This window comes from Vipera ursinii, assembly GCF_947247035.1.
Source record: "Vipera ursinii genome assembly, chromosome: 3".
NCBI lineage: Eukaryota > Metazoa > Chordata > Lepidosauria > Squamata > Viperidae > Vipera > Vipera ursinii.
Window position 1 is genome coordinate 28731193 of NC_139516.1, and position 27337 is coordinate 28758529.

Below are 27337 nucleotides of genomic sequence, written 5' to 3' on the forward strand. Positions count from 1 at the left end.
TTGATGGCTATATAATTTTATTCTGCAAAAGAGAGAAAAGTTTCCTGATGTTTGGTTCCCACATCTAGTGATATCTGACAGAATGCCTCTCTTCTGTACCATGAAGAAATGCAGGAAGCCTGCTGTGTGTTGATCTCGGCATCCTGCAAGGGGCAGAAATAAAACAGTTATATGTAATGGTAGAATTATAGATAATTAGAAATTACAACTGAAAATTAAATGAGATCCTTCTGGATTCAGATGTTCTGTACCAGCCTACTACCGGCCCTGCAGATAAGGCAGGGACAACCTCTTTACAAGAAGGCAAGAGGCTGGAACTAAGCCTGCCAAATTTATGGACACAAAAGCAAACAGAGCAAAAACAAGACACGAACCATGAAACAGGAGCTATTCAAACGGTTGCCTTCAGCAAACCAGCCCTCCCCCGCATTCCCCTTTTAAACAGTTCAGGGCGTGGCTTCTCTCTGCCTCCAAGGTGCCCCATTGCCTTCCTCTGTTTACTCCTGATTGACTGCCTCCTGCGTCGGGCGTACTTGAACAGGGCCAGCTGTGGGTCATCTTCATCCACGCTGTCAGGCTCACACAGCTGGGTCTGCGTCGTAACCAGGTGGGAGGGGCCTGGCTGAGGGCTCTCATCAGCAAGCTCTCCAACACCCTCAGCAACCTCTCCAACACCCCCTCCTCCTCCTCCTCTGAATCGTCCGACCCAACTGCCGAACCCACAGGCTGACCCTGAATCACAACATCAGAGACCGAAGGTTGCTCTGTTGGAGAATTGCCCCTTCCACTGGCTACAAGTGCATTTTATTTCTTTTCCCACTTTTTCAAATTCAGTTGAATGTTTTGTGCTCACTTTAGCAATGCTTCACCATGTATTTTGCAGAGAACACATATACCTTCATAAAATAAAATCCACTCCATCCTTCAAAGTTTATAACCCTTTCTCTTCTAAAGAGAATCAAGATGGCAGCTAAGTTCACATGACCAAAGCTATTTTACATAACATAGCATATACTTAAAGGGGTTGGACTTTGATCATGCATTTGTGTCTACCATCTTGACTTTGCTGACATCCAGAGCATGTCACTGCATGCACCCTCCTGCTATCAAACACCTTTACGTTTATTTTTGGATTGTTGCTAGATTCTGTTAACTTTCTGATTAATTGGATTTATAATTAACCTGATGGAACTTATTTGATTTAGGCACTGCCAGACTCCAGAACAATGCTGGGCGGCACACAATATAACAAAGAAACTAAAATTCAATATGAAGAAGAAAAAGCAAGATAAATAAAAAGTTATAAAAATACATAACAAGCCAGCTATGAATGCACAAAAACCTCACATTCAAATACTACCAGCTGCCCTAGCCAAGGATCTGGGAGAACATCCAGAACTTTGAAGCTGGCCGAAGCACCTCATCTCCAGGTTGTATGTATGTGGTAAGAATTACTACTATTGCATTTATAGAGACATTTAAAATACATGCAGTTACAGTATCATTTTTAAAAAAAAGAATGAAAAACCTATTTGCTTATTAAGAATCGATTTGTGCTGCCCAATATCAACAGTCTATTGCCAGTTTACACTTTCCAAGTAGTAATAATCAGTGATCAAGTAAACAATAAAAAATTCCTACAATTCAACCTAACAACTGTACAAAAGTAATTTTCTTATTAAGATTCTGTTATGAACTGTATTTTGGGTGATATTTCTACAGACTTTTTACATAGGCTGCTGGCTCAAGACTGCTCAAGCTTGAGGAACTTTTCTAGAATGACTCATTTCAGCCAATGGTGTGAAAAGTCCCGTGACTTAATTACTCCACTGAGTAAAATTTCTAACATTAATAATGTTGCTAAATTAGCTGCAGTGCATGCACGCTCTGTGTGTGTTTGTGTGTGTTTGTCATTTTCAGTCATTATTCCTACTGTTTTCTTCAACACAAACAATGATGAAAAAACAGATTTCGTAGAATGCACAGGAAGTGTTCCTTGATAGAATGGGGTCTTTTCATCTGAATCCTTCAAACACAGAGATTAAACAAAAATAGAAGTCTGTAAATAAGGAAGAAAGGAAAAGGGGTTTTTTTTCCCGACCACTATATCACATTTTGCTAAATCAAATACTGTAGATCGCTTCTATTTGTTTTTCAGGTATTTGTAGAATATATTGTAGAGTCCTGAACCTAGATGATAATAAAACAAAAGAAAAACAAAAACCCTAACCTTGTAATGGAGGCAAAATGACAAATGTTTTAAGCAGCCTATTATATATTTAAAGTAAAGGTAAAGGTTCCCCCGCACATGCGTGCTAGTCGTTTCCGACTCTAGGGGCTGGTGCTCATCTCCGTTTCAAAGCCGAAGAGCCAGCGCTTGTCCGAGGACGTCTCCGTGGTCATGTGGCCGGCATGACTGGACGCCAAAGGTGCACGGAACGCTGTTACCTTCCCACTGTAGTGGTCCCTATTTTTCTACTTGCATTTTTACGTGCTTTCGAACTGCTAGGTTGGCAGAAGCTGGGACGAGTAACAGGCGCTCACTCTGTTACGCAGCACTCGGGATTCGACCCACCAAACTGCCGACCTTCTGATCGACAAGCTCAGCGTCCTAACCCACTGAGCCAACCATAGCTTAATGGAAACTTCCTGCAACAGTAAACATATTCATATGACATAAGGTCCCCATCTAAATACTTCTTATATAAGAATTCATAGTAATTGTTCAGGATGACTGAAATGCTCAATGATACTAGGTATGTTTGCTGTGAGCTAATTAAATCCCAAAGAATGGAATTTGGAGAAAAATCATGGAAAAGAAGGAAAAAAAACAAGTCTGAAATTGGTATTTTTAAATAATGAATCTTTTCTCGGTGATTCTTTTGGCCTGATGTGGTATTATATGTAGATGCATAGGAGGTCTCATATCTCATTCTGACCTCAAATAATGCAATAGCTTATATTCCCAAATTCTGCACTATATTAAGCATAGGTCTGAACAGACACAACAGCTCTCAATTGCACTGTTTCAGTTCCTGACACTGTAAAAGAAAAACACTGACATGTCCAAACAAATACAGTTGGTACAGCAGAAGAGTGTTGCATGAAGTTTCTCCATCATCTATCAATAGCTATTTTCCCCAATAAAACTTCAGGCATCTTTTAGGGCTCTTCCAAGATCAAAGAAATGGCAGCAAAGCAAAACCCCACAGCTGTGAGTGCTCCATCACTGGAGGTTTTCAAGAATACTGTAGACTGGACAGCCATTTGTTCAGAATGGTATAAGTTCTCCTGCCTTGAGCAGGATTGGATTAGAAGACCTCCAAAGTCCTTTCCAGCTCTATGATTCTATTATTCTAAGATGCTACCCCATTGCTAGTGAGGAAATCACCTGTTGCATTATCAGTTAATTTTCCCTGTATAAACCGCCCTGAGTCCTATGGGAATAGGGCGGTATATAAATTTAATAAAATAAAATAAATAAATAAATAAAATGGGGGAAAAACTGAAAGGTTCAGCAAAGCCAGCATTTAGGCAGATATTTTCAAGAGTTTAATTAGTTCCAACAGGAATGGTCATCCTGGCTGGAAATGTTTGCTGCCTGAGGCAAAGCAACAAATGGCACACAAATCTTTAAGCAAAGCTTCATAGGACCCAAAGCCAGCGGAATAATTTGGGGCTGGAGGCAGAGCATCCCACAAGCCCTATTCTTGTGTCAAATCTGCAACATCACGTGATGTCACGCAACGTATTGGAGCCTTTTCACCATTGCTGGCAATAGGGTGGGCGCGGCTTCAGGATGACACGTCCGGCCCGCTGGCTGGCAGTTTGACACCCCTGCATCACCATGAAATGACCATCATTTTGCCATATTTTCATTACACCTCAAGGCAACTCTTAGGGTTCAGCCCTGAGATCTTAAAGTATTATGAATCAGAAGTAATGGCAACAAAAATCAAACTGCTATATAGCCTTCACTGTCTCCTTTTTACTCTCTCCACCACTCCCACTGTATTAGAAGCCAGCTTCTGAAGGAAATTAGTCTGGCAATATAATAAAAGTTTGGCCTGGGTAATTCAATTCCATCAATGAAGACACTAAGTGAGTATTAGGTGAATGGCCTGATGGAGGAAAGCTATCTAATTTATTTCAATCAGCCAAGTCAGAGATATGCAATTGTATTTTTTTTCTTTAATCCTCTCACTCTCTCTTCCCCTTCATTGCCTATGAGAACCAATTTTCCAACTCCCTGTGCTTAATTGGACTTCAACTTTGAACTGCTTCATGCTTAATAGAGCTTAATATTCACACTGAATATATTTAACAGGGCCTGGTTTTCATAATAAATGTTTCTGTGTCAAAAGAACAAGGGCTTGCCAGTACAGCAAGCAATGATGTAATCAGAGGTTTTTGGATCTTTGTTTAAATTACATTTCATTTTCCACAATTATAATCAGTATCATAATACATTCATGCTAAATTACCAAAACTGAAGTTGAAATATACAATAAAAAGCTTACATAATTGGAACAAAAAAGTAAAAAAGATGAAAAGATTAACTAAAAATCCAAAATTGTTAAAAAGTAGACAAGAAGGCAAGTAAATTTCTTGTAGCCTGGAACTGGTTTCAATGGAAATCACCCTTGCTCAAAAAAATGTATATAGTAAACTGATCCTTTAATAATCTCAAACTAATATCTAGCTTTTTCTCTGTAAGGGCTACTGTATATTCCACATCTTAGCAAACCAAAAGAGTCTTAGGCAAACTTGAAGGATCCTTGTAACATTTGGCTAGCCAACAACAAAAAAGTAGGCAGGGGTTGTGTGTGTGTGTGTGTGTGTGTGTGTGTTAACATCATATTTAGAACATAAACCTAACCAAATTTAAGCAAGAATGGTTCCCTTATATATCATACCTTATATAACAAGGCAAACATAAATTTTTATAATATGCTTTCTAAGGGAAAAAAATAAAAAAACAGAAAGAAACTAACCAAAAACCAAAAACAAATATTAATGCTTGTAAAAACATTGGTTAGCAGAAGGGCTACTGCATTTTAGATGTGATTTGGCAATTGCATTCCAACATAATTCTAATCATATGTCTTTTGATAATGTAATCTTCCCTATTGTAATTTGCATATTAGGAATTTTACTCATTAATTTCCATGAAATTGCATTCAAAAATAAGTGCATTTCAAATGCCATACATTGGATATGAAAGCCTCTTCCTTGTTGATGTTCGAGATGATATTCAAGAACTTTGTGTCTATATTAATCTATCCATGCTAACAAGAAGCAATTGGAGGGCTGAATTTAGCCCTAAGCCAGCTCCTACCATAAGTAACATATAAAATCATGCTAAATAAGTATCTTATAAACCTAGACAATTTTTACACAAACATCTAAGAGTCTGCCAAGTGAAACAAAATGGGAAATGAAAACTCAATATTTTGAGAAGTTATCATGGTATTCTTGGAATTGCAAAAATTATTCTTGAAATCATAGTTCTCTGTTGCTAGAAACATTTTCTTGCATTCATAAAACTAGTCATATGCAGAACCTTTGCAGTATTCCACATCAGCCAAGTTATATTTTTAAATTAATTCATTTCCATTCCTTTTTTCTGTGCATGGAATCACACTTAATGAGCAGACCTAAGATTTATGTGATGCATGTGCCTTATTGACAGGCAGGTTAGAAGGTTGGAGCTGTAATATTACTTATATTTGCATAAAATAAGGACTTTTAAATAATTTAAATGCTGATTTAGATAAAATGATACTGACCATATTATAATTAGATGGGTAAAGTAACCTTTGCTAGTTATCAGAAACTACTATAATACAAATAAGCTCTGGTTTTGTATCTAATTCATTTTCCTGCTGTCTTTGAAACTGAGAAAAGAGAACACGATAGAAAGAAGCACCCAGAAAATATAATTGCAAACTCACTCCCCTTCCAGGCTTAAGTTGTTACAACATTTTATAAATCACAAATGCTTAATTGTTAAATAAAATGTTTAGGGCTAATGCACACTCATACTCTTTCTGTGGTAGAAACTAGATGGCTGGCTACTCACAAAAACCGGAGCAAAAATTGACTATTTTGGATATACACTTAAGGACAAATTTGTCTTCACAGCATCAAAGAAAAGGAAAGATTTTTAAGAGAAAACAGCCTCATGTGGGCAAGCACAAAAGAATACCACCTGCCCTTTGGCTTTCCAACCAACTTGTCCTTATAATGATTGGTTCCAAAAAGCCATTTAATACACTATGAGTGCTAGAATAGCACTTTAATGAATAAATTGTTCACTGGCCTTTTTTACCTCAGTATGCCAAGAAAACTTGGCTACAGAACCTATTCTTCTGTCATAGCAAAGCAAGTGTAATTCCCTGCAGCAAGGCTAAAAAGTTGATGTTCTAAAACAAAGATGAAATTCTACTGATACAGTCCAACGTAAAACAGCTATTTGTGGACAGTCAAATATCCTTGCTTAGTATTCTATCTGGCCTTTCTCATATGGCATTTTTGAGGGAATCTATGCGATTGTGTTATGCAGAAAAATGTTATGGCTGTTTATCATAAAAGCCGAAACGATGGCATTTTTAACCAAATCTGATGTCTTCTTCCCCACCCACCCACCCCCAAAAAATATTTAAAATAAATCAGATTGCATACTTGGTATACAATACTTGGTATCAAAGACATAAATCCAAACTAATGGGGAGATATATAATTGGATCTGCTGGTGGGCTTGGGGTCCTGATAAGAGTTGTCTATGTTGGAGTGGTTGGTGGAGTAATCCCACCACAGTTATAGTTTTTAGTTTTATATGATTCTTGTTAATATAATTCTTGTTAACAAAAATTTAAGCCCCTCAGAGTTGCTTTGGATAATGAGATGGATGGCATAGAAATTTAATAAATAAATCCAAAACCTCCTATGATTGTAATATTGCAAGAGAGTTTCAAGCATTTAATAGAATGTTCTGAAAATAAGGGTACTGATTCGTTTCTGCTGGTTGAGGATTTTATAGCTAATAGACAGGATATTCTACACGTTGCAATCTGAATATGCCAGGTATGTAAAGAAGTATGCATTCGATCAGTGTTTCTTGACCTTGACAACTTGACAAATGTGTTTGGGAATTGAGGTACACATATCGTCAAGATGTCAAGATTGAGAAATACTCCCTTAAATACATGATGGGGTGTGTGTGTGACTGGATTAAAGGTTTATCATGATCAAATTATAACACAAGTTTCAATTATGGTTCCCAATCCAAGCAAAGAACCCAAAGTCAACTTTTCAAATGGCAGCTTCAGGCAATGAGAATTTTGTAGTACTACAGTGCTCAAAACTGAGTAAAATAATAATTGACTTTTATTGATCAGAGGGGCAAAATGCAACCATCAGAGAGAATGTTTCAAACTATGATACTTACTATGAATCAACCTATGTCTTTCTCCCTGCAAGCTTCCCACAAGCAAAATAAATGAGGGAGGGAGGGAGAGAGAGAGGGAGAAAGGAACTGACAGAAAGCCGGAAGGCACTCCCATTCCCCCTGCTTTTTTGCCCACCCATGATCATTCTGTTTCTCTGTTAAGTAAAGAAATATCTCCGAAACAATGACTCAATGGAGCGTGGATTTTGTAGTCCTATATTTTTCTCACCACAATTTTTAAGAAATCTAATAGAAGAAAAAGATGGAATAGAGAGTTTGGAAGACAGTAATTTCATTGATAGAACCATACTAATAAATATCTATGTGAAATATAATGAAACATCTGAGGAAATTATACTGACAAAGGCTAGTGTTGCCTATTAGCCAAATATTGGAGATATTAAGTTGACATGTACTAACCTTTCCTGTTTGGTGGCCCGGAAGGAAAGGGAGGAGCAGGGAAATGTGTGCATGGCCTGCCTCTGCGCACAAGCAAATGAGCATGCGCATGGTGGTGGTACTAGTGTGCATGTGCATGCACAAGCTGGCAGCGTGCACATGTGCAAATGGGCTGCTAGTGTCCGTGTGCTGCTGCTGGTGGTGCTAGCGCACCCATGCATGCACAAATGGGGCTGCTAGCACCCACATGGTGGTGCTACCATGAGGGGAGAGCTCGCCAGCTATTCGCGAGGCCCAGTGGCCAATAGGCCACAGCCCAGTATTGGGCCGCGAACTATAGCTTGGCGATTCCTGTGACTAAGATATATTCAAAAAATCTCCCAAAATATTTCTATTAAGATAAACATTGATGAAATTACCAAAGGTAATATATTGAAATGACATAAAGGTCATTCAGTCACATTATTTTTATACTATGTTTTATAATCATATTGTTTTTACAACCATTCAGCAACTACTTGAAGTTATGATGGTGCTAAAGGAAGTGACTTATGATCAGTTCTCAAAGTTTGATCAGACTTTCTGCAGTTTTGGATAATGTAGAAAAATTATTGGGAAGCACTGCCTTTATCTACTAAAGCACCAGACCACTCTGAAGCATCAGGAGGAAAAACTCAATTCTCCAACTGTTTTCTACAGAACTGCCTTTCTGACATTACTAAATGTGCCATTTCAGCCACTTGTCTGCATATGTTTTAAAACCTGACTGCAAAATGTAATATGGAAAAAGTCTAATGTGCAATTGATGCAGCAATCTGTGCACACGAATCTGACCTGCCCTAGAGCGGCTTCAGCTCTACTTGTTCACTGAATATGATCAGCCCTTAAAGCATTTATCAGACTGTCGCTTTGGTTTAGAAAGGAGAGGGATGCATTTTCTAAAGATTTCTTAGAATAAATGATAGTTTTGCATAGACAATTCACTTAGTTTTCTTGATATGTCTACAGTATATTCTTCTTTACACATGGAAGAAATATTTCTTTTTTATATATCTTTTATATATCTTTTATATATCTTTATTAATTATTTACAATAAGAATGACAACAGAATAATACATAGGGAAAGGGACAAGGGGTTTAAAGATACAAACCATATAATCACATAACACAAACCGTTGAAAACAAACAAACAAACGAAACAGACCGAGAGTTATATCTACTCTCCTATTAACAAAAAATATATCATCCCAGCTAAACTTTCCAATGCATAGAATATCCTTATCATTAAAAGAAAAACAAAACTACCATTGGTCATATTTTGTCAACCTTGTAAGCCTAATAAATTACACAGATCGATTAAGTGGGCAATCTCATCACTCGTCTCGAGTTGAACCTTCTTTTAAGCCATACAAAACATTTGTTCCAACTTATATTATATAGTGATTCACGTTTATCTTTTAAAATGTACGTTAACCTGTCCATCTCGGCACAATGGAGAATCTTGTTTATTATCAAATGGTCAGGGGGTATGTCTGGGTCCTTCCACAATTGGGCAAAGGCCATCTTCGCCGCTGTTGAGACATGAACAAATCTATACCAATCTCTTTTGTTGATATTGTCCGGTCTTATGCCCAATAAGTAGAGGTCTAGCTGCATAGGGAAACTCATGCCTGTTAATTCCAATAGCCACTGTTGAATTTTTCTCCAATATCATCTGGCATATAAACAGTTCCACCATTGGTGAAAGAAGGTACCCTTGGCTGAGCAACATTTCCAGCATCTATCAGAAGATCCTGGAAACATTTTAGCGATTCTAACAGGGGTGAGATACCAATGGTAGATCATTTTATAGAAATTTTCCTTAAAGGAGGAGGATAGAGTCAGCTTCATGGTCTTATTCCATAAGTTCAATATTTCTGTTGAAGGAACAGTGGGAAAAAGATTCTCAACCTAAAGTGGAACTGGTTTAGCGGCAAGGAAGGACGAGGGAGACGCGTCTTTAGTTAACAATCTTTATTAACTCAGCCCGGACAAACGAGAACAATACAACACGCCTTATATAGGCAGCTGTGAAAATAGTACAGCAAATCAGCTGCGGGAATTCTTCCCGCCGAGGGACCGTGTCCAATGGGTCAGCTGGCAGCTTTGACAATCTCCCCAGTGATAGCGCAAGCGCGTTAGCTGGGGGGAATCCCATCAGCTGGTTTTGGCGGGCGGGCGGTGTTTTGACACCTAGCCGCTGTCAGGGCGCATGCGTCAGTTTTGACAGTTCACGGCTGCTGCTGTTGACAGCCCGCGGTTTTGACAGCTTGCGGTCAGTGCGCATGCGTGGCGTTTGACAGCTGTCAAACCGCCGCATGTTAGACGGTCTTTAGTAGGCCGCGGGTGCGACTGCGCATGCGCGATTCTTTTGACAGCTGTCAGAGCGGCCGCGTAAAGCGGCCTGTGACAGCTGTCATTATTGTTATTAATATGTTGCACCCCTTCCCCCCCCCTTGGTAGGAACATATAACTTGAACTAAGTTTTTAACTGGTGTTGGAGCGCGTTGGCGAGCTTCCGGCCCATTCAAAATCCGTCAGGTATGCTGGAGGCCTCTTCGGTCGAGTGGATCTGCGTGGTGGAGGTTTTTCTTCTGTCGCGGGGGCCTCCTCGGGGGTGATGGGTTGGAGATCGGTGGGAGTAGGGATGTCTTCTGGGTAAATGGTGCTGGGGGGTTCGGGATTTTCCGTCGCTGTTTCTGGCGCGGTGTTGGTGGGTGCTCTGGGTCGAAGTTGATCGGTGTGTCTTCGCAGTGTGAGTCCACCGCCAACGTTGATGGTGTAAGACAAGGGGCCGGTTTGATCGAGAACTACCCCCTGGGTCCATCTATCCCTTCCCCCATAATTTCGGGCCCAGACATTTTGTCCCTGATTAAATGTTTTGTGTGGCAGGTCGTTTGGTTTTTCTGCTGCTGGCCTGTCAGGGTGCAGTCTGTCAAGGCGAGTTACCAGCCGGCGACCCCATCTGAGTTCTGCGGGGGATTTCCCGGTGGTGGACACGGGAGTGGTGTGGTGTGCGAGGAGGAAGCGGGCGAGTTGAAGGTGCCAGTTCCCGATGACCAGTCTGCGGAGAGAGTCCTTGGTGGTCTTCACCATGACCTCTGCGAGGCCATTACTGGACGGGTGGAATGGGGCCGATGTCGCGTGCCTAATACAGTTGCTCCTCGTGAAGATCTGAAAATCACGGGAGGTAAATTGAGGCCCGCTGTCAGTGATTATTACGTCTGGAAGACCATGGGTTGCAAAAACTCCCCTTAAGGCTTGTATGGTGGCACTTGTGGTGGTGCTTGAAACCGGGAGAACCTCCAGCCATTTAGAGTAGCTATCTACGATAATCAAGAAGGTCTGACCCTGGAATGGGCCGGCAAAATCGAGGTGGATGCGGGACCAGGGGTTGGTTGTGATTTCCCATTTGTGTACTGGGGTGTGGGGTGGGGCGGGTCTGCTTTGCTGGCAGAGATAGCAGCCAGCTACATGCTGTTCTATGTCCCTGTCTAGGGATGGCCACCAAACATAACTGCGTGCCAGAGCTTTCATTTTAGTGATGCCCGGGTGGCCGTCGTGAAGGGTTTGGAGAACCTTTGTTCTGTGGCATGGTGGGACTATCACCCTGCATCCCCAGAGGATGCAGCCTAAGTGGGTAGAGAGCTCATGGCGCTTTGCAAAATATGGTTGGATGGAGGGGCTGGGGCAAGAAGATTGCCATCCAGATGTAACCCAGGAAAGTACCCTGCTGAGGGCGGGATCCCTACTTGTGGCGTGTGCGATGTCTTTTGCTGTTATTGGGCATTCCGAGAGTTCTTGTATGGCCAGGACTTGGCCAGCTGGGGCTGGGTCTGGGTCCATTTGAGGTAGTGGGAGCCTGCTGAGGCCATCAGCGTGGAACATCTCCTTCCCGGGCTTGTAAACCAGCTGATAGGAATATGCAGATAGAAATGTGGTCCAGCGCAGCATGCGCGGGGACAGAATTTGGGGGGTTTGGCGGTCCCATGTGAATATGCCCAGGAGAGGTTTGTGATCCGTGTAGATTGTAAAAGGTCTGCCGTAGAGATAATCATGGAATTTTTTAATTCCAGCTACTATGGCCAGGGCTTCCTTATCTATTTGTGCATAGTTGCGCTCGGTTTTTGAAAGGGTCCTGGAGTAATATGCAATTGGAGCTTGAGTGCCATCGTTGAGGGAGTGGCTGAGGACTGCCCCAATGCCATAAGGTGAAGCATCGCAGGCGATGCATAAAGGTTTCGTTGTAATGCGATATGGTGGTATCGCTAGAGAGCAATTGTTTCAGCTGTTTAAAGCTGTCATTGTGCACTGAGGTCCACTGCCAGGGGGCTCCTTTGTCTAAGAGCCTATGGAGGGGCTCCGCTATAGTGGCTTTTCCAGGTAAAAAGGAGTGATAAAAGTTCAGGAGCCCTAGGAATGCCTGAAGCTCCGTTTTATTTTTTTGGAGGGGGTGCAGCTTTGATTGCTTGTATTTTGGAATTGGTGGGGTGAATGCCTTTGCCGTCTATTCTATATCCTAGGAAGTCTGTAGAGGGAACTCCTATTGAGCATTTATCTCGTTTGAGTTTTAACCCGGCTGCCCGGAACCTTGTGAGGACTTCGTGCAGCCTGGTTGCTAGTGTATGGGTGGAGTCGCCCGCGATGAGGACGTCATCAAAATACGGGCAGACTCCGGGGATGCCTTTAAGGGTTCGTTCCATAACTTCCTGGAATATTCCAGGTGCCACGGAGATGCCGAATTGGAGGCGGTTCACTTTGAATGCCCCTCTGTGAGTTACTATGGTCTGGGCGTCAGCTGTTTCCCTGGTTACTGGAAGTTGCAGGAAAGCATGTGCTAGGTCCAATTTGGCAAAAATGGAGCCGGAGCCAATTTCAGAGAGAACATCCCTTACTGATGGGACTGGGTACGCATGGGGATTGAGTGCGCGGTTCAGGGTTGCTTTATAATCTGCGCATATTCTCACTTCCCCGTTTGGTTTGACAGGCGTCACGATGGGGGTTTCCCAAGTTCCGCTGTCAGTGGGTTCTAGGACTCCTAGATCGAGTAAGCGGTCTAGCTCTTTGTCGATTTTTTGTTTTAAGGCGAAAGGGACTTTCCTAGCTTTTATTCTAATTGGTCCTATCTCAGGTTTGAACTTGAGGTCGATGGGGGCTCCATTGTATTTACCCAGTGACCCATCAAAGACATCTGCAAAATTTTTGCAGATATTTTCTAGTGAATGGGAGTGAATACGGTTGGTCCCTTCGAGGCGAATGCCTAATGCCTCGAACCAGTCCAATCCAATGAGGCTGGTTCTGGGTTGTTTAGTTATTTGGGCTGTTAGGTGTCCTGAAAAATTTTTAAAATCAACCTTCAGGGTGGCCTGTCCCTTTAAATCTATTTGCGTGCCCTGGAAATCTGCCAGCATAACCTTGGAGGGTTGGATGGGGATGCGGTGATTGGTTTTGCTAGCTATTCTCTGGAGAGTGTCCCCTGACAGGATGGAAACGGAGGATCCTGAATCGACCTCCATTTCGCAGGGGATTCCCTGGATTTTGACCCATGCTCTGACTTTGGCCCTGGGGAGGTGGTTTGCGGGTGATTTGGTTAGGGAAAATACAGACCCTACAACCCCCTGGGGAGGGCGGGGAAGGACAGTCCTACCTGCGGGGATCTCATCAAGGTCGTGGAGGGTCTCCCGGTTTAGGCTGCGACAAGCGGAGCGGATGTGGCCGGTCTTGCCACAGCCGTGGCACTTCGCATTCCTAAACCTGCAAGTAGCCCTTGCATGGCCTCCGCCACAGCTCGCACACTTCGCCCTGATGCTGGACTGCGCCTTCTTCGTGTTGGGGGCTGTCTGACGGTCTTGGTTGCGGTTCCCTTCCCGGCCAGCGACCATCCGATTGAAGCGAGAGAGAATTGCATCGACCCCGGAGTCGGGCTCCGGTGGCCCTTGGTCGAGCTACCTGGCTTGATGGACGGAGGTGCCTGAATTTTCGCCGAACGTCTGGGGTTCGTCACGATGGCTGTCCTCATACGCCATTATCTCCAGGGTGAGCTCTGCGAGGTCCATTGTGGGACTTGCCACAAGCTTCCTCTGCAGGCGCACGTTTTGGAGACCAGCGATGACTTGATCCCGAATTCGGTCCTCCAGGTCAGGGAAATGGCACTTGCGGGCGGCGTGCCTGACGGCTGCGATGAAAGCGGTGGATGGTTCACCGGGTTGCTGCCTTCATCGAGCGAAATAGAGTCGCCAATACAGCTCTGACCGCCTCGGCATGAAGTGTTTGCTGAGGCGATCTGTGAGCTCAGCGTACGGTACAGTGGCGACCGGGTCCGGGCTGCAAAGGCCAACGGCGATGTCATATACTGCTGGCCCGCTGAGGCATAGGAGCGCGGTGGCCTTGTGGCGGTCCTCCGTGATTTTGTTCACGAGGAGGTACCCCTCGACCTGGCCCCAATGCGACTCCCATCCTTCGGGGTGCCGGACGTCGAACTCCCTCACGTGTCCTAGGTTTGCCATGCTGGCACCAGAATGGCTTGCTTGTCTGGTCGGTGACTTAGCTCGTGACTTCAGCGATTGACCGGACAGCTACGCTCCTGGGCCGTGACTTCAGCTAGTACCGGGATCCCACCCTCGTCGCCAGGTGGTTTAGCGGCAGGGAAGGACGAGGGAGACGCATCTTCAGTTAACAATCTTTATTAACTCAGCCCGGACAAACAAGAACAGTACAACACGCCTTATATAGGCAGCTGTCAAAATAGGACAGCAAATCAGCTGCGGGAATTCTTCCCGCCAAGGGACCATGTCCAATGGGTCAGCTGGCAGCTTTGACAATCTCCCCAGTGATAGCGCAAGCGCGTTAGCTGGGGGGAATCCCGTCAGCTGGTTTTGGCGGGCGGCCGGTGTTTTGACAGCTAGCCGCTGTCAGGGCGCATGCGTCAGTTTTGACAGTTCGCGGCTGCCGCTGTTGACAGCCCGCGGTTTTGACAGCTTGCGGTCAGTGCGCATGCGCGTGTTAGATGGTCTTTAGTAGGCAGCGGGTGCGACTGCGCATGCGCGATTCTTTTGACAGCTGTCAGTGCGGCCGCATAAAGCAGCCTGTGACAGCTGTCATTATTGTTATTAATATGTTGCAGGAACAGTTTAGGAGAAACTGCATTTTTATTTTACCAAATGTAAAATATTTTATACCAGAGGTATACTCTGTGTTACACTAAGAGCTGCCAGAATAAACTTGTAAAGCAGGGTTGGTCAATCTTTGAGCTTAGAACTATTATGCATCTTCCAAGATCCTTTTCTGTGCCTCCCTTCCATATAACTGTTTTTGTTGTTTGGTTGGTTGGTTGGTTTTTGCTGTTCTCCGTATCTCTCCAGGGACAAAGGTTTAATTTGGGGACCAGTTGACGTTCACCTGCCCAAAACTACTGAAGATATTCCAGGTATTTTGGAGTGATATCTCCAAATTGTCTTGGAGCTCTGAAAATAGTCTAAGACAGTGTTTCTCAACCTTAGCCACTTTAAGAAGTCTGGACTTCAACTCCCAAAATTCCCCAGCCAGCACACCAGGGAATTATCTGCAGTGCATCTGGGAACTACCAGAAGGTTGTTAAGCTTTTAAATATCTCAATTTTAAAATGGCATTGCTGATAATTATTGTGTAGATTAGAAATATAATAAATAAATAGCTATGATAATTTCAACTATCTTTCATTTTGATCGATTATGTGTCATCAAGACTATCAACTCTTGTAACCACATATATTTTCTCCAGGATGATCTGTCCTCAACTTGGTCCTTCAGGTGTTCCAAAATGTGCACATAACTGCTATCATTCTAGTCAATCCAACTTGCTATTGGTTGTTCTCTACTGCACTTTCCTTCCAAATTTCCCATCAGTACAGACTTCTCCAGACAGCTAAGCCTTCACATATAATTTCAAAGTGTGGTAATTCGAACCTTATCACAACTCAGAACTCTGATTTGATACATTTGGCATCAATGATATACATAAAATGCTGATAGATTTGTTTGTTCTTAGCTCTCCATGGTGTTCTCAGACCAAGTTCCAACACCAAAATTCAAAAGCATAAATACTCTATTCTGCTTCTTCAAAGTCCAATTTTCTTGTACACAGAGTATCAAAAGGAAAACCACTGCTTGAACTATTTTGTTCTTTGTAGGTCTAGGTCCATACCATCTTCTGAGAATCTTCTCCAAGGCTTTTATTGCTACTCTACAAAGTCTAGCCTGCAGCATATTTTTGACTGCTGATTTTTCTTTTGATACTCAATCCTAAATGACAAAAAATTCTACCACTTCAGTATTTTTAGTCTCAATTCTAAGGCTGGTTGCTGTACCCATTATCATTAGCTCTTTATATTTAATCTTACTTCTGTTTTTTCATTATATTCCTTGATTTTCATTACTAGAGCTTGCAGATCATTTGCATTTTCAGCAATCAGTCATCTAATAGAGCAACTATGTCATCAACGTAGTTCAGATTATTGATGTGTCTTCCTCCAGTTTTAGAATTTGCAAAATACTGCTTTCCTGTAATGTGATGGAGAGGCTCACATTTCCTATTTAATGTGTATGGTATAGGGATTTGAGATTTTTTTTCTCATTAAATTAAAAGGCTTTAGCTTTGATGGCGAATCTTGTTAACATGGTGCAATTTTCAAACATTAAGGAAATGCTGTATTTTCTCTTAGACTTATATTTCTGCTGTTTTTTAAAATACATTTTAACATAATCTCCTGCTCTCAAAGGGACTATAATGGAATTGATATGTTTAGTTTAAATTATGATGCTAACTTGGGGATGCAATAGTATCTTTGAAAAGTAGTATATTTATGTATGCATGTGTGGTAGAATATTAGCAAGCAAAACTTTCCCATTCTTACAGCAAATAGTGTTTTTAAAATTAAAAAAGTAACTTATGTCTGGTGAAAATAATGTAATAGTATCCCTTCATCTATATCCCTCAATCACATTGCCATAGTCCAAAACTCTTTTAAAGTCTGACCTGACTAATCCTACAGATGGTTAATTGCAGAACTTTAAAGTGTATAGACATATTTTTAAAAGTTTAAGCTTTTCATATTATACAAATGTTACTTGATATAACATTTGTTTATTGAAGTTTTTATTGTTTGAATGTTTTTGTTTTAGAATTTTAGAACTGTAAGTCAGCCAGAATCACTTGGTTGAGTTGAGAAGCTATAGAAAATGAATGAATGAATGGTGTTTTCCTCTACCTCCAAAACCACAGCACCTAACAATCTGAATGGTCAGTTGCTTGATCTGCAGGAACTTTACCTTCACCCTGCATCCTCAAACCTTTACTGCCTGGCTTTAACTACTCACAGAGATCATGAAGAGGAAAAATGACTTGATACCTCCGTAGCTCCTTCTCCTCTAAGAAACTACCTGGATACTTTCTATGAGACATCTGCATTAGTTGTCAGTGTATTTCCAAGTTTGCTTCAACGTATTATTTCTAATACAGTCCTAAGTGAACTTAAGACAAAGATCTCAGCAGATATATTTTGATCTTCTGTAATCTGGTTTCCTTCAAATGTTATGGAATACTACCACTCCTAGAATTGCCAGCTTGCATAAAGATCAATAAAATTGAGGGACTCTGGCAGCTCGTGTTCATTTGTCATGTCTCAATATGCCATTTTATCTAGTTTAATTTGAGTCAATGAGAACTCTAGGACATATTTTAAAATCTGGAGAGGTTTTCTCCAATTTGGCACCCTCCAAATTGTATGTATTATGGCTAAAGTTTCCCAGGCTTAAAGAAATGTTATGATTTAAATCCTGAGCTAAGTCTTTGGGGTCCATAGCCATGGTCTGTGGCCACAAAAGGTATTTAAAGGGGGTCCATGGTGAAGAAAAGGTTGAGAACCACTGCTATATACTAGCATACATTTAAACTCAAGCTTCTAAACCAATATAATGAATTGCTTAGCAAAAAATAAATACAATTGGTACATACTTACATGTAAAAAGAAGTATTTCTGAAAAAAGTACCATAGTGATCTTAAATGATTTAGGCAAATTACAACTATTATTTCAAAGAAGTATTAGTTTATGTGAGCTTCTTAACATTTTTATAAACATTGCATTAATTTTTAAAACATTATACCCAATAAATAGGAAAGATTTTTAGTCTATTTATCTTTTTTAATCAATTAAGTTTTGCTTTTCTAAATATAAATATATTCCGAACTATGCACACTATTACTCTATAAACAGACTTAAAGATATCCATCTATCTGTTTTCCCCGTCCCCCAAATATCTCACAGATTTTCATCCCTTCCTGTCACAGATAAACATTTGCAGCAAGAAATCTTTAACATGGGAAAATTTGCACGTAACCTGAGCCCAAGTTCACATAGTTCCAGCTTATACTATTTACCCACATGGACATAATGGCCTAACAACAGCAACACTGAATAACATTAATGCAAATAAAATTAAACTTCCAGATATTCACAAGCAATTTAAGCCTTGTGCCACTCATTACTACCGATGTCATAGAAAAGATTCAAGGATTAATGCATTTTCCTATTGCTAGTTACATTTGAAAAGGAAACGATAAATTCAACAAGGATATTTTCATCACATAATATATCTGAATTCTCTGAACATTTATGGTGCAATGGACAGGTGCCTACAAAAGGTCTAAATGTTAAATTTTATAATATATTTTATCTCTTGCTACTGTTTGTACAGCATGTTTCATACACGTTTATTTTGCTTTGCAATAGATTCTTCCTCATTACTTCCACACCTCATGTGGCCTAAGCATTAGCAGAACAAAATAGTTTTCAGGTGTAAAAGCTTTAAGGAATATTCCCAAGATACCAAAACAAAACGCTTTTACAGAGGCCTCTGATATCAGCCAAGAGAGGCCACACATCAGGTTATCATGAATCGGAATGGAGACTGAAAGGTACAACAAATGTCAGAAAACCATACCTGTCATTACCTGTCAACATCTCAAGATTCAGTTATCAGGTTTCCTTGCTACGTACATTGAAATATAAGCATACCTCAGAGATATTGCAGATTCAGTTCCAGACTACTACAATGGATATTGAAATAAAGCGCATCACATGTTTTGGTTTCCTAGAGCATAAAAAAGTTATGTTTATGCTATACTGCACTCTATTAAATATGCAATAGTATTGTGTCTTAAAAATGTATGTTCCTTAATTAAGAACACTTTATTGCTAAAAATACTAATTGTCTGTGTCTTCAGCCAGTTATAACATGTGGCAGGGGCTGCCACAAAGAAGAGGGAGTCAAGCTATTCTCCAAAGCGCCTGAAGGCAGGACAAAAAGCAACAGATGGAAACTAGTCAAAGAGAGAAGCAACCTAGAGCTAAGGAGAAACTTCCTGACAGTTAGAACAATTAACAAGTGGAACAACCTGCCTCCAGAAGCGGTGAATGCTCCAACACTGGAAGTTTTTAAGAGATGGCACAGCCATTTGTCTGAAATGGTATAGGGCAGACATGTCAAACTCGTGATGTCACATGATGTCGCGAGACATATCGGGACTATTTTGCCATTGCTGGCAATGGGGTGGGTGCGGCTTCCGGATGACGCATCCAGCTTGCAGGCTAGCAGTATGGGGTTCCTGCCTGAGCAGGGAGTTGGACTAGATGACCTCCAAGGTCCCTTCCCAACATCATCATCATCATCATTAAACTTTTATTCATTTAACATGAACCTCAGTTCACTGCACATTCAAATTGACTGGCACTAATGGTTGACACGGGTTGCTGCCAGCATCCTAAGTATCAACCAGGTATCTCCTTTAAATCTAAGATGTTCCGAGTAGTGCAGTTTTTTGTAGCTTTGCTGGAGTTATTGCAGGAAGCTGCAATTTCTTGATGCATTTTGCAAAGTTTTTGGACATAGTTCCCAGAGCCCCGATGATAATGGGTATCACTGTTACACGTTTCATCCATAATCGAGCCGTTTTAATGGCCAGGTTGCGGTATTTTGTAATTTTTTTCAGTTCTTTTTCTTTGACTTTGGCATCTCCTGGTACAGCAATATCAATCAACTGTACGCTTCAGTTCTCTACGACTGCAATATTTGGCTTGTTGTGTTCCAAATGGCAATCTGTCTGTATTCAGAAGTCCCACAAGATCTTCACTCTCTCATTCTCAACAACTTTTTCCACCCTATGTTCTCATGACTTTTCGGACACAGGCAAGTCGTCTTTTTTACAATGCCCAGTGGATTATTTTAGCAACTCAGTCATGTCTAGCTTTGTAATCAGTTTGCACAATTTTGCTGCACTCACATATTAAATGTGAAACAGTTTCAAATTTGTCGTTGCAAAGTCGGCAATTTGGATTGTCAGTAGATTTTTTTATATTCGTTTTCATGGCATTAGTTTGTAGTGCTTGTTCTTGAGCAGCCAGTATTAAGCCTTCTGTTTCTTTCTTGATGGTTCCCATCTTAAGCCATGCCCATATCAAGTTGTTATCACATTTTCTTTCAATGTTTTTCAAATGCTGTCCATGCAAACCTTTGGTTTTCCATTTATTTAATCTGTCATCCAGCCATTTTTCCTTATATTCTGCCTTTGTTTCTGTTATTTTTATAATGCTCTCTGTTTTCACAGCCCGCAGTAATTTTTCTGTACTTTGATTTACATAGTCATTCAAACTTCATCTTTCTTCTTCTACAGTTTGGTGGATTTGCAGTAGCCCTCTGCCCCCTATTCTTCTTGGCAGGTACAATCTGCGAATGTCACTTCGTGGATGTAGAGCGTGATGCATATTCAAAAGTTTATGCATTTTCCGGTCTAGGTGTTCCAATTCAGCCAAAGTCCAGTTGATAATTCCAGCTGGGTAGCGTATCACTGGGACTGCCCATGTATTAATGGCTTTAATTATATTTCCAGCATTCAGCTTTGAATAATTATGATTATGATTATGATTATTACAACAATCAGTGGTTGTTTTTCCCTTTCACCTTGTGGAAGGGAAATACCACTAGTCTAGGAGAATCTATCATATACTTTCCTTCACTTATTCTCCATTAAAGCTGTTAAGGACACCACTGGTATGGCATTAGGATGAACCCAGAGCATTTATGCTTGCATAACTATCTGCCAACTCAAGGACTGAGGGTCAGTGAATAGTAATGGTAGTACTGTATCACTGTATTGAAATGTCTTCTTTTTTTTTTTCTTCCATTTAGCGGTGCCTGATTCTCAAGAGACCATCTGAAAAGTTCCCGCAGTTTTCTTGGCAAGATTTCAGAAGTGATTTGCCATTGCTTCCTCCTCAAGGCTGAGAGAAAGTGACTAGCCCCATGTGACCAACTGTCTTTGAGTCTTAGGCAGGACTAGAATTCACTCTCCCAGTTTCTAGCAAACTGGGTCTCCACTGAAAAGGTATATTGTACCGTACCTGATAAGATGGAGCAAAATATATTTAAAATTAAAAGTCTGGAAAAGACAATCTGCATTTACCTGGTTCCCTCCTTTTTCTTTCATTAAGCAGCACTCTAAGTCATTTTGTATTAAACTAGGAAGGGAAAAGGGAATCTTTATTTGAAGTACCCCTTATAAAGAAAATGGTTGTGTTCACATAAACCACAAATGATAAAGAGGCTGAGATCACAGAAAAATCAACTTTGGCTTAGCAGAGTATAGAATCCCAATATATCCAAAGAATCCTTAGATTTCCCTTTTTTTTCTCTTGCTCCAAGCCCAAATCTGTTAATTCCTTTTACTGTACTGGATCAGTGTTTCTCAACCTCTGCTGGGGAATTCTGGGAGTTGAAGTCCACACATCTTAAAAGTTGTTGAGAGTGAGAAACACCCACAGGCAGGCAGGCACGCACATGCGGGGGGGGGGGAGGGAGAGAGGGAGAGATACTTTTACCTACTTGACCCTTTTCCCTGCACAAGAAACCACTCAATAAATCATAAAATGGCCACAACGTAGACACTGTGGCTTGAGCAAAGCATGCTTAAGCAAACCAGGAATTCACTGATATCCAAGTCCTGTCTAACTCCGATATTTTGTCCCAGACAAGAAGAAAAGGGCAATCTCAAACCGGTGGAAAGACACGAAGATGGAACAAGCAACCCAGACCGGCCATGAGCGCAGCATCCCGGGGGCAACAGCTCAGACCTTCGCTTTTGGACACTCCCCTAAAGCGACTAGAGGTCTGGCGGTCACATGGGCTCTCTCAACCAGGTGGAAGGACGAGTGCTTTGAACTGCGAGGGTTGCCAGCTTGAAGACTTTTAAAGTTCAGCCCCGTTTCCGCGGGAATTTCTGCTTCCCCGTCAGAAATGCCTAATTTTGCAAGGTAAAGCCAAAGAGAGAGAGAGAGAGAGAGAGAGAGAGGAGGGGGGATTTCTGTTATCTGTTATCTCCGCCTTCTGTTACACTTTATTTTCCTTTTTGCACTAACCATTGCATGCCTCCATCTCGGGAGACGCGCTTGTAGCGAGAGAGGATGCTCTTAAGCCGCCCGAACCCCACCTGCCTATTTTCTTTCGCAGTTTATCTTTATGCAACGATTTTTTAGCCTTTCTTCTCCGCCCTTCCTCATTCTCCGTCCTTTGATTCGAAGGTCCGCCTGTCAGTCACCAGCTTGACTTTTGTCTCTCCCCACCTTCCTGATGGAGTGTTGATGCCCCGCCTTCTTCCTCTGCTCTTGTCCAGCCTTTTTGAAACAGGCTCCGATTGGGTCGATGACGTGCTTGTCCTGCCGCCGGTCCAATCGCAGCTGGTTTGCTTGCCAACGAGCGAGCCGGGAACTTGCAAGTACGGTAAGTGTGCGACTGTAGGAAAGGGAGCGCAGTAGCTTTTAGGAAGAGGCGGCGTGGAGGGTCGTGGGAACGCGTCACGGCCTTCATAGCCTAGGAGAGCAGCCAGGCTTGGCTCCAAAAGTGTGGGAGAACATCACCAGCGGGATTTGCTGGGAATGGAGGCGATTGGAAAGAGGGCGGATGAACCCCAGAGTTGATATTTCTAAAATACATTTATAAACACGCGCAGGAACCCAGATTTAAGTGCCCCGTGGGACAGAGAAGGAGCTGTCATCACGGACCCAGTTTGGCAGCTAATGGTCTGCCATCCTCTACATCTGGTTCAGAGCAGGGCTTTGAAAGGAAGGGATTTGGGTTCTGAGCCATTTGCTTCTCGGATTTTGCCATGCACGATTTCCAGACTTCCAACTTCTACTTAAGAAAATTCCCATCTAGACTGATGGGAACCTGAGTGGAAGAAACCAGGGCAATCAGTAAAGGAACTCGAATAACTATAGACCAGCTTGCTGAAGCTTGAATCAGCCCCAGTCAACATAGTCCTTTTGACTAGGTAACGGGAGCATAACTGGGGAGCACTAGTCTATAGAAAGTTGAACAAAAACACATGTGTGTGTGTATACGGGGTGCAGGGTGGTATGTGTACATTTATTTTTATCCATATGCCCCACCATGAAAGACAGAGCAAAATACTTTTGATACAACAGGCCTAATTCTGACTTTTTTATTAATGGATGGATGGAAAATTTTGAGTCCCTGATTCAAACCTTAAAAATGTAGAATTATTTGTGGCTTGGCTATATTATATCAAGCTTCAAATGCAGGCGTTTAATTTGTTGTGTTTTGAGGCAGTTGCTTTTTCAGAGTTTATTATCTTGTTAATTATCTACATTAATTAATGTCTTTCTTTTAAAATCCGGATGCCTACAGGCAAGGCTGGGTGAAGTATTGTCATATGGTGGTGTGCTGAATCTAATAATTGAACTTGAACTTATTTACATGAATAAAAAATTGCAGTGATTGCAATGGCAGTTCCTAAGCACATTGACTTGGAAGAATAATAGTGAACTTACTTTATTAAAGAATAACATTTGAATTATATACAGTATCAAGGATGAATACTATATGAATACAATTCTTTTACAAATAAAGTCAAATTGCATCACTGTATTTCTTTTTCAGTTCAGAAAAGGGCTTATTCATAGTTACTCCAAACTGTTGAATTTCAATGTACGGTATGTAGTTCTCTTTGGATTCAAGTAATGAATAGATTATGGGAGCTAGCTCTATAGAACACACGATGATTCTTCTATTAAATGTGATGCATATATGTTCTTTAAAACAAGGAACACCAGAATAATTGGTAAAATTTGTAGATTTGTAGAATGTTAATGTTTGGTTTCCCTTTTGACAGCAAGCGCATAAAGGGAGAGAATGGATGGTGACTATGATTTTTTAAAAAGTCTGCAGAATAACTTGCAAGAATTGAACCATCTCCGGGTGAAATACTTAACATCAACAAAAAGTCCATCATCTGTTGGGATTAAGTCATTGCTTTCTGATCAACAGCAACTGCCAGGGGAGAATATGAACATCCAGTCATTTGCTCCTAGAAAAAGTATTCGCCATCGTAATCCATATTGGCCTGATGAAGAAATACGGACCTTCATTGAGATCTGGGGTGATGACCAAGTCCAAGCCTCACTGGCCACCAACTTTCGGAATGAGGCACAGTATGAGTGGATCTCTGATAGGATGCGAGAATACGGCTATGACCGGGATATGAAGCAGTGTCGCTTGCGTGCCAAGGAGCTTCGACGAGGATACAAAGCAATTATTTGTGGAAAAAACTCTTCTGTGAGTGGTCAACGCGCCTTGCCATTTTACGATTCTTTGAACAGTTTCCTGTGCATGCACAAGGGTCTTGTGGTGTCCAAAGTTTCTCTATCTATAGATAGGAGGAATCATGAAGTCCAAAAATTGGACTTCAAGCAAGAAAAAAATGAAAAGTTAAGCGTTGTCTTGGTTTCTGATGATGATGAAGCATCCATCCCAGAACCTACAGATGACTCCAATGGCTATTTTCAAGATGCACAGATGGATTCCGAACCTGTAAATGCCCAGTCTCCAGATGATGAATGGGAACCGCACAGAGAAGATGGCCTTCTTGCGGGAGATGTGGCTTCACCTAGTTTCCCTAATACAAGAGGAGATGGTCATTCCATCAGCTCAGGTGAACATTAAGAATTAGCACCATTTTCAGAAAGACAGGTTTTCTGGTGTTATGATTTAAGCTAAATTAAATTAGGAGAAGCTGTGCTTAATTTCTTTAAAGTGGATAGGGAAATACTATCATTTAATGTTGCATAAAATTTACTAACCTAAGTGCACAGGTTTGGATATTGCTTACTTATTAGTTTGCATCTGTTCAGAGGTTGTTTCTTTTCCTAATTTGACTTGCCCCCCAAAGGTTAAATGTTAATGAATTCTGGGGAGTTTAATGTGGATTGTGGATTGTCTTTGATCACTTAATAACTCCTATTCCTTGTTTTCAATGTAGGCCCATCTGGCACTTTTTCCAGGGCATCCCTGGTTGATGCTGACAGAATAAGCAACAACTGGAATAGGAAACAAAGGAGACAAACTGAAACTGCTTCAGACATAGTAGATGCCATTTCCCAAGTGGGTGATAGACTAGTAAATGCTCTGTCTGATTTGCACTCAAAACACAGTGAAACGTCTGAACTTGCACAGAGTAGAGCATGTGATTACCATAAGGAGGAATTTACCATACTTGCCAATCATGTAAATCAGGCTACTCAAAACATGGACAGACTGATTGCTCTCATGGAAACGTCTACCAGACGGATAGCAGAGGCCATGGACAGACAGACGGTTGCCTTGGAGAATCTGGCACAATTGTTTGCTGCAAGAGCACCAGGAATTTCAGTGCCCTTGGCATCCCAGGAGCAGTCTATGATGGTGTCTTCTCCCAGAAATTGTGTATCAATCCCATGCCCCCCAGCAGAATTATACAATACTGTGAACACTTTAACAGGAAATTGCACTTCTAATCAGAAAGCACAAGGTTTGCCTGCTGAAGACTCTCAGCCAGTGGCAAAGAAAATAAAAACGGAAAAAGACTAATAATTTGCTCAGAAATCCTCAAATGTTCTGTTGTTCTCCCATAAGATGAACATTTGTCCTTATCACTCATTTTTAAATGCAGTTGGGGGAAAATAAGGAAAGTGAATGGTATAAGAAATATTGTGACTTATTTTTTTAATAAAAAGATTTGTAGCAAGAGCAATATATTTGTAGGTGGATTTATGTATAGTATGGAAGGATGAATGCTGCCCATTGTGATGAAATTGTACAGTTCCTTGACGTTCCATTCTGTAGTTTGATTTCTGTTTTGCCGCTTGAAGTATGCAACAGGTTGTTGTCCTGTGCACACTTACTTGGACATAAGATATGTAGGTTTTATTTCAGATTGTTATTGTGGTCAGGATGTTGGTTTTGGACCTGAAGAACATATTCAGAATTTAAGCACAGCCATGCACATAGTGGATGGCTTTTAGTAGATTCTACTGAGGCACAATTTTTTTGATCTCTAGATGGGTAATACAAATTACTTACATCATTTGCTGATTCAAAGATAAACTGTTTAAAAAGTTGTGAATCGTGCTCATTTTTACTGGCATAGAAGATAAAAGAGTAGAGAACTCTTTGTGTGCTATATAAATCCTGTTATTGAATCAATGAGATATACTACTATTATTGGGCATTTTTCTCCCTAATTTCACTGAAGCCATGTGCCAGATAAATCAATTGGTAACATAAAATTTACTCTGTTTTTTTACATACACTTTTTAATATTGTGCTGCTTTTAGAAAATTGCAAGCCAAGCCCCTTAAAGCCATATTCATGCACTTTGAAGTTGAAATGAAGCCAAATGCATTGGGAAAGGAAGTATAGTTCCATAAGATCTATGTGATTGAAACACTTGTTTTTAAAACACCTGTTTGAAAAGTGAGGAAACAGTCTCATTAATTGTTGAACACCATTTCCCATCGCCAGCAGCCACCACATCCCATGGCAGGGCTGTTGAGAGATATGTTTGAAAGCATTTGAGGAGCCAGCTAACTTTCTCACCTCTGGACTGAATTCAGCATTTGTTTCTAATAGCAGCAAGCAAAGGGTCTTGGGCAAATCACCAGGGATGACAAACATCTGGCTTCTATGGTGGATATAAAAAATCTATATACCCCTGCTAAAATGCCAAGTTTTTTGAGATGTAAAAAAGTCAGAGCAAGATAAATCACTTGAGAATTTTTTGACCTTTAATATAACATATAAGCTGTACAATTCAATTGAAAAGCAAACAAATCTTTTTGGGGATAATAACAAAAAGTTAACAATGACATGATTGCATAAGTGCATAAAGTGGGATTTTAACAGGTGTGTAGACTTTTCACAGTGCTGCTTCATGGAACTATTGCAGAGCTCTTCGCTTTTGGGGAGAGAACCTATTGTGACTTAATGAAATAAGTAAATGTAGTCTTATTCTTTAGGTAAGGGAGTCATTTTTAGTATATTAATCTCGTGATTAATACAGTACCCTGTATTAAGTAGTCTTATTA

The 27337-nt window shown here is 41.1% G+C and overlaps 1 protein-coding gene and 1 long non-coding RNA gene across 3 annotated transcripts; one reads left to right on the forward strand and one right to left on the reverse strand.

Annotated features, from left to right (window-relative positions):
* On the reverse strand, positions 1-22398 carry LOC310637947. The gene is made up of 2 exons (XR_014492003.1): positions 22337-22398; positions 1-143 (listed from the first exon to the last, which is right to left on the reverse strand). It is a non-coding gene; the product is annotated as an uncharacterized lncRNA (long non-coding RNA).
* On the forward strand, positions 22028-26004 carry LOC310637946 (uncharacterized protein). Of its 2 annotated transcripts, none has more exons than XM_083358581.1 (3): positions 22028-22231; positions 24109-24927; positions 25255-26004. In XM_083358581.1, exons 2-3 carry the CDS (start codon positions 24129-24131, stop codon positions 25839-25841), a joined length of 1386 nt encoding a protein of 461 aa, XP_083214707.1. In that variant the 5' UTR covers positions 22028-22231; positions 24109-24128; the 3' UTR covers positions 25842-26004. The 2 variants fall into 2 exon arrangements, with proteins under 2 accessions (XP_083214707.1, XP_083214706.1); XM_083358580.1 differs by lacking the exon at positions 22028-22231 and adding an exon at positions 22527-22697.
* Positions 26005-27337: the final 1333 nt, after the last annotated feature.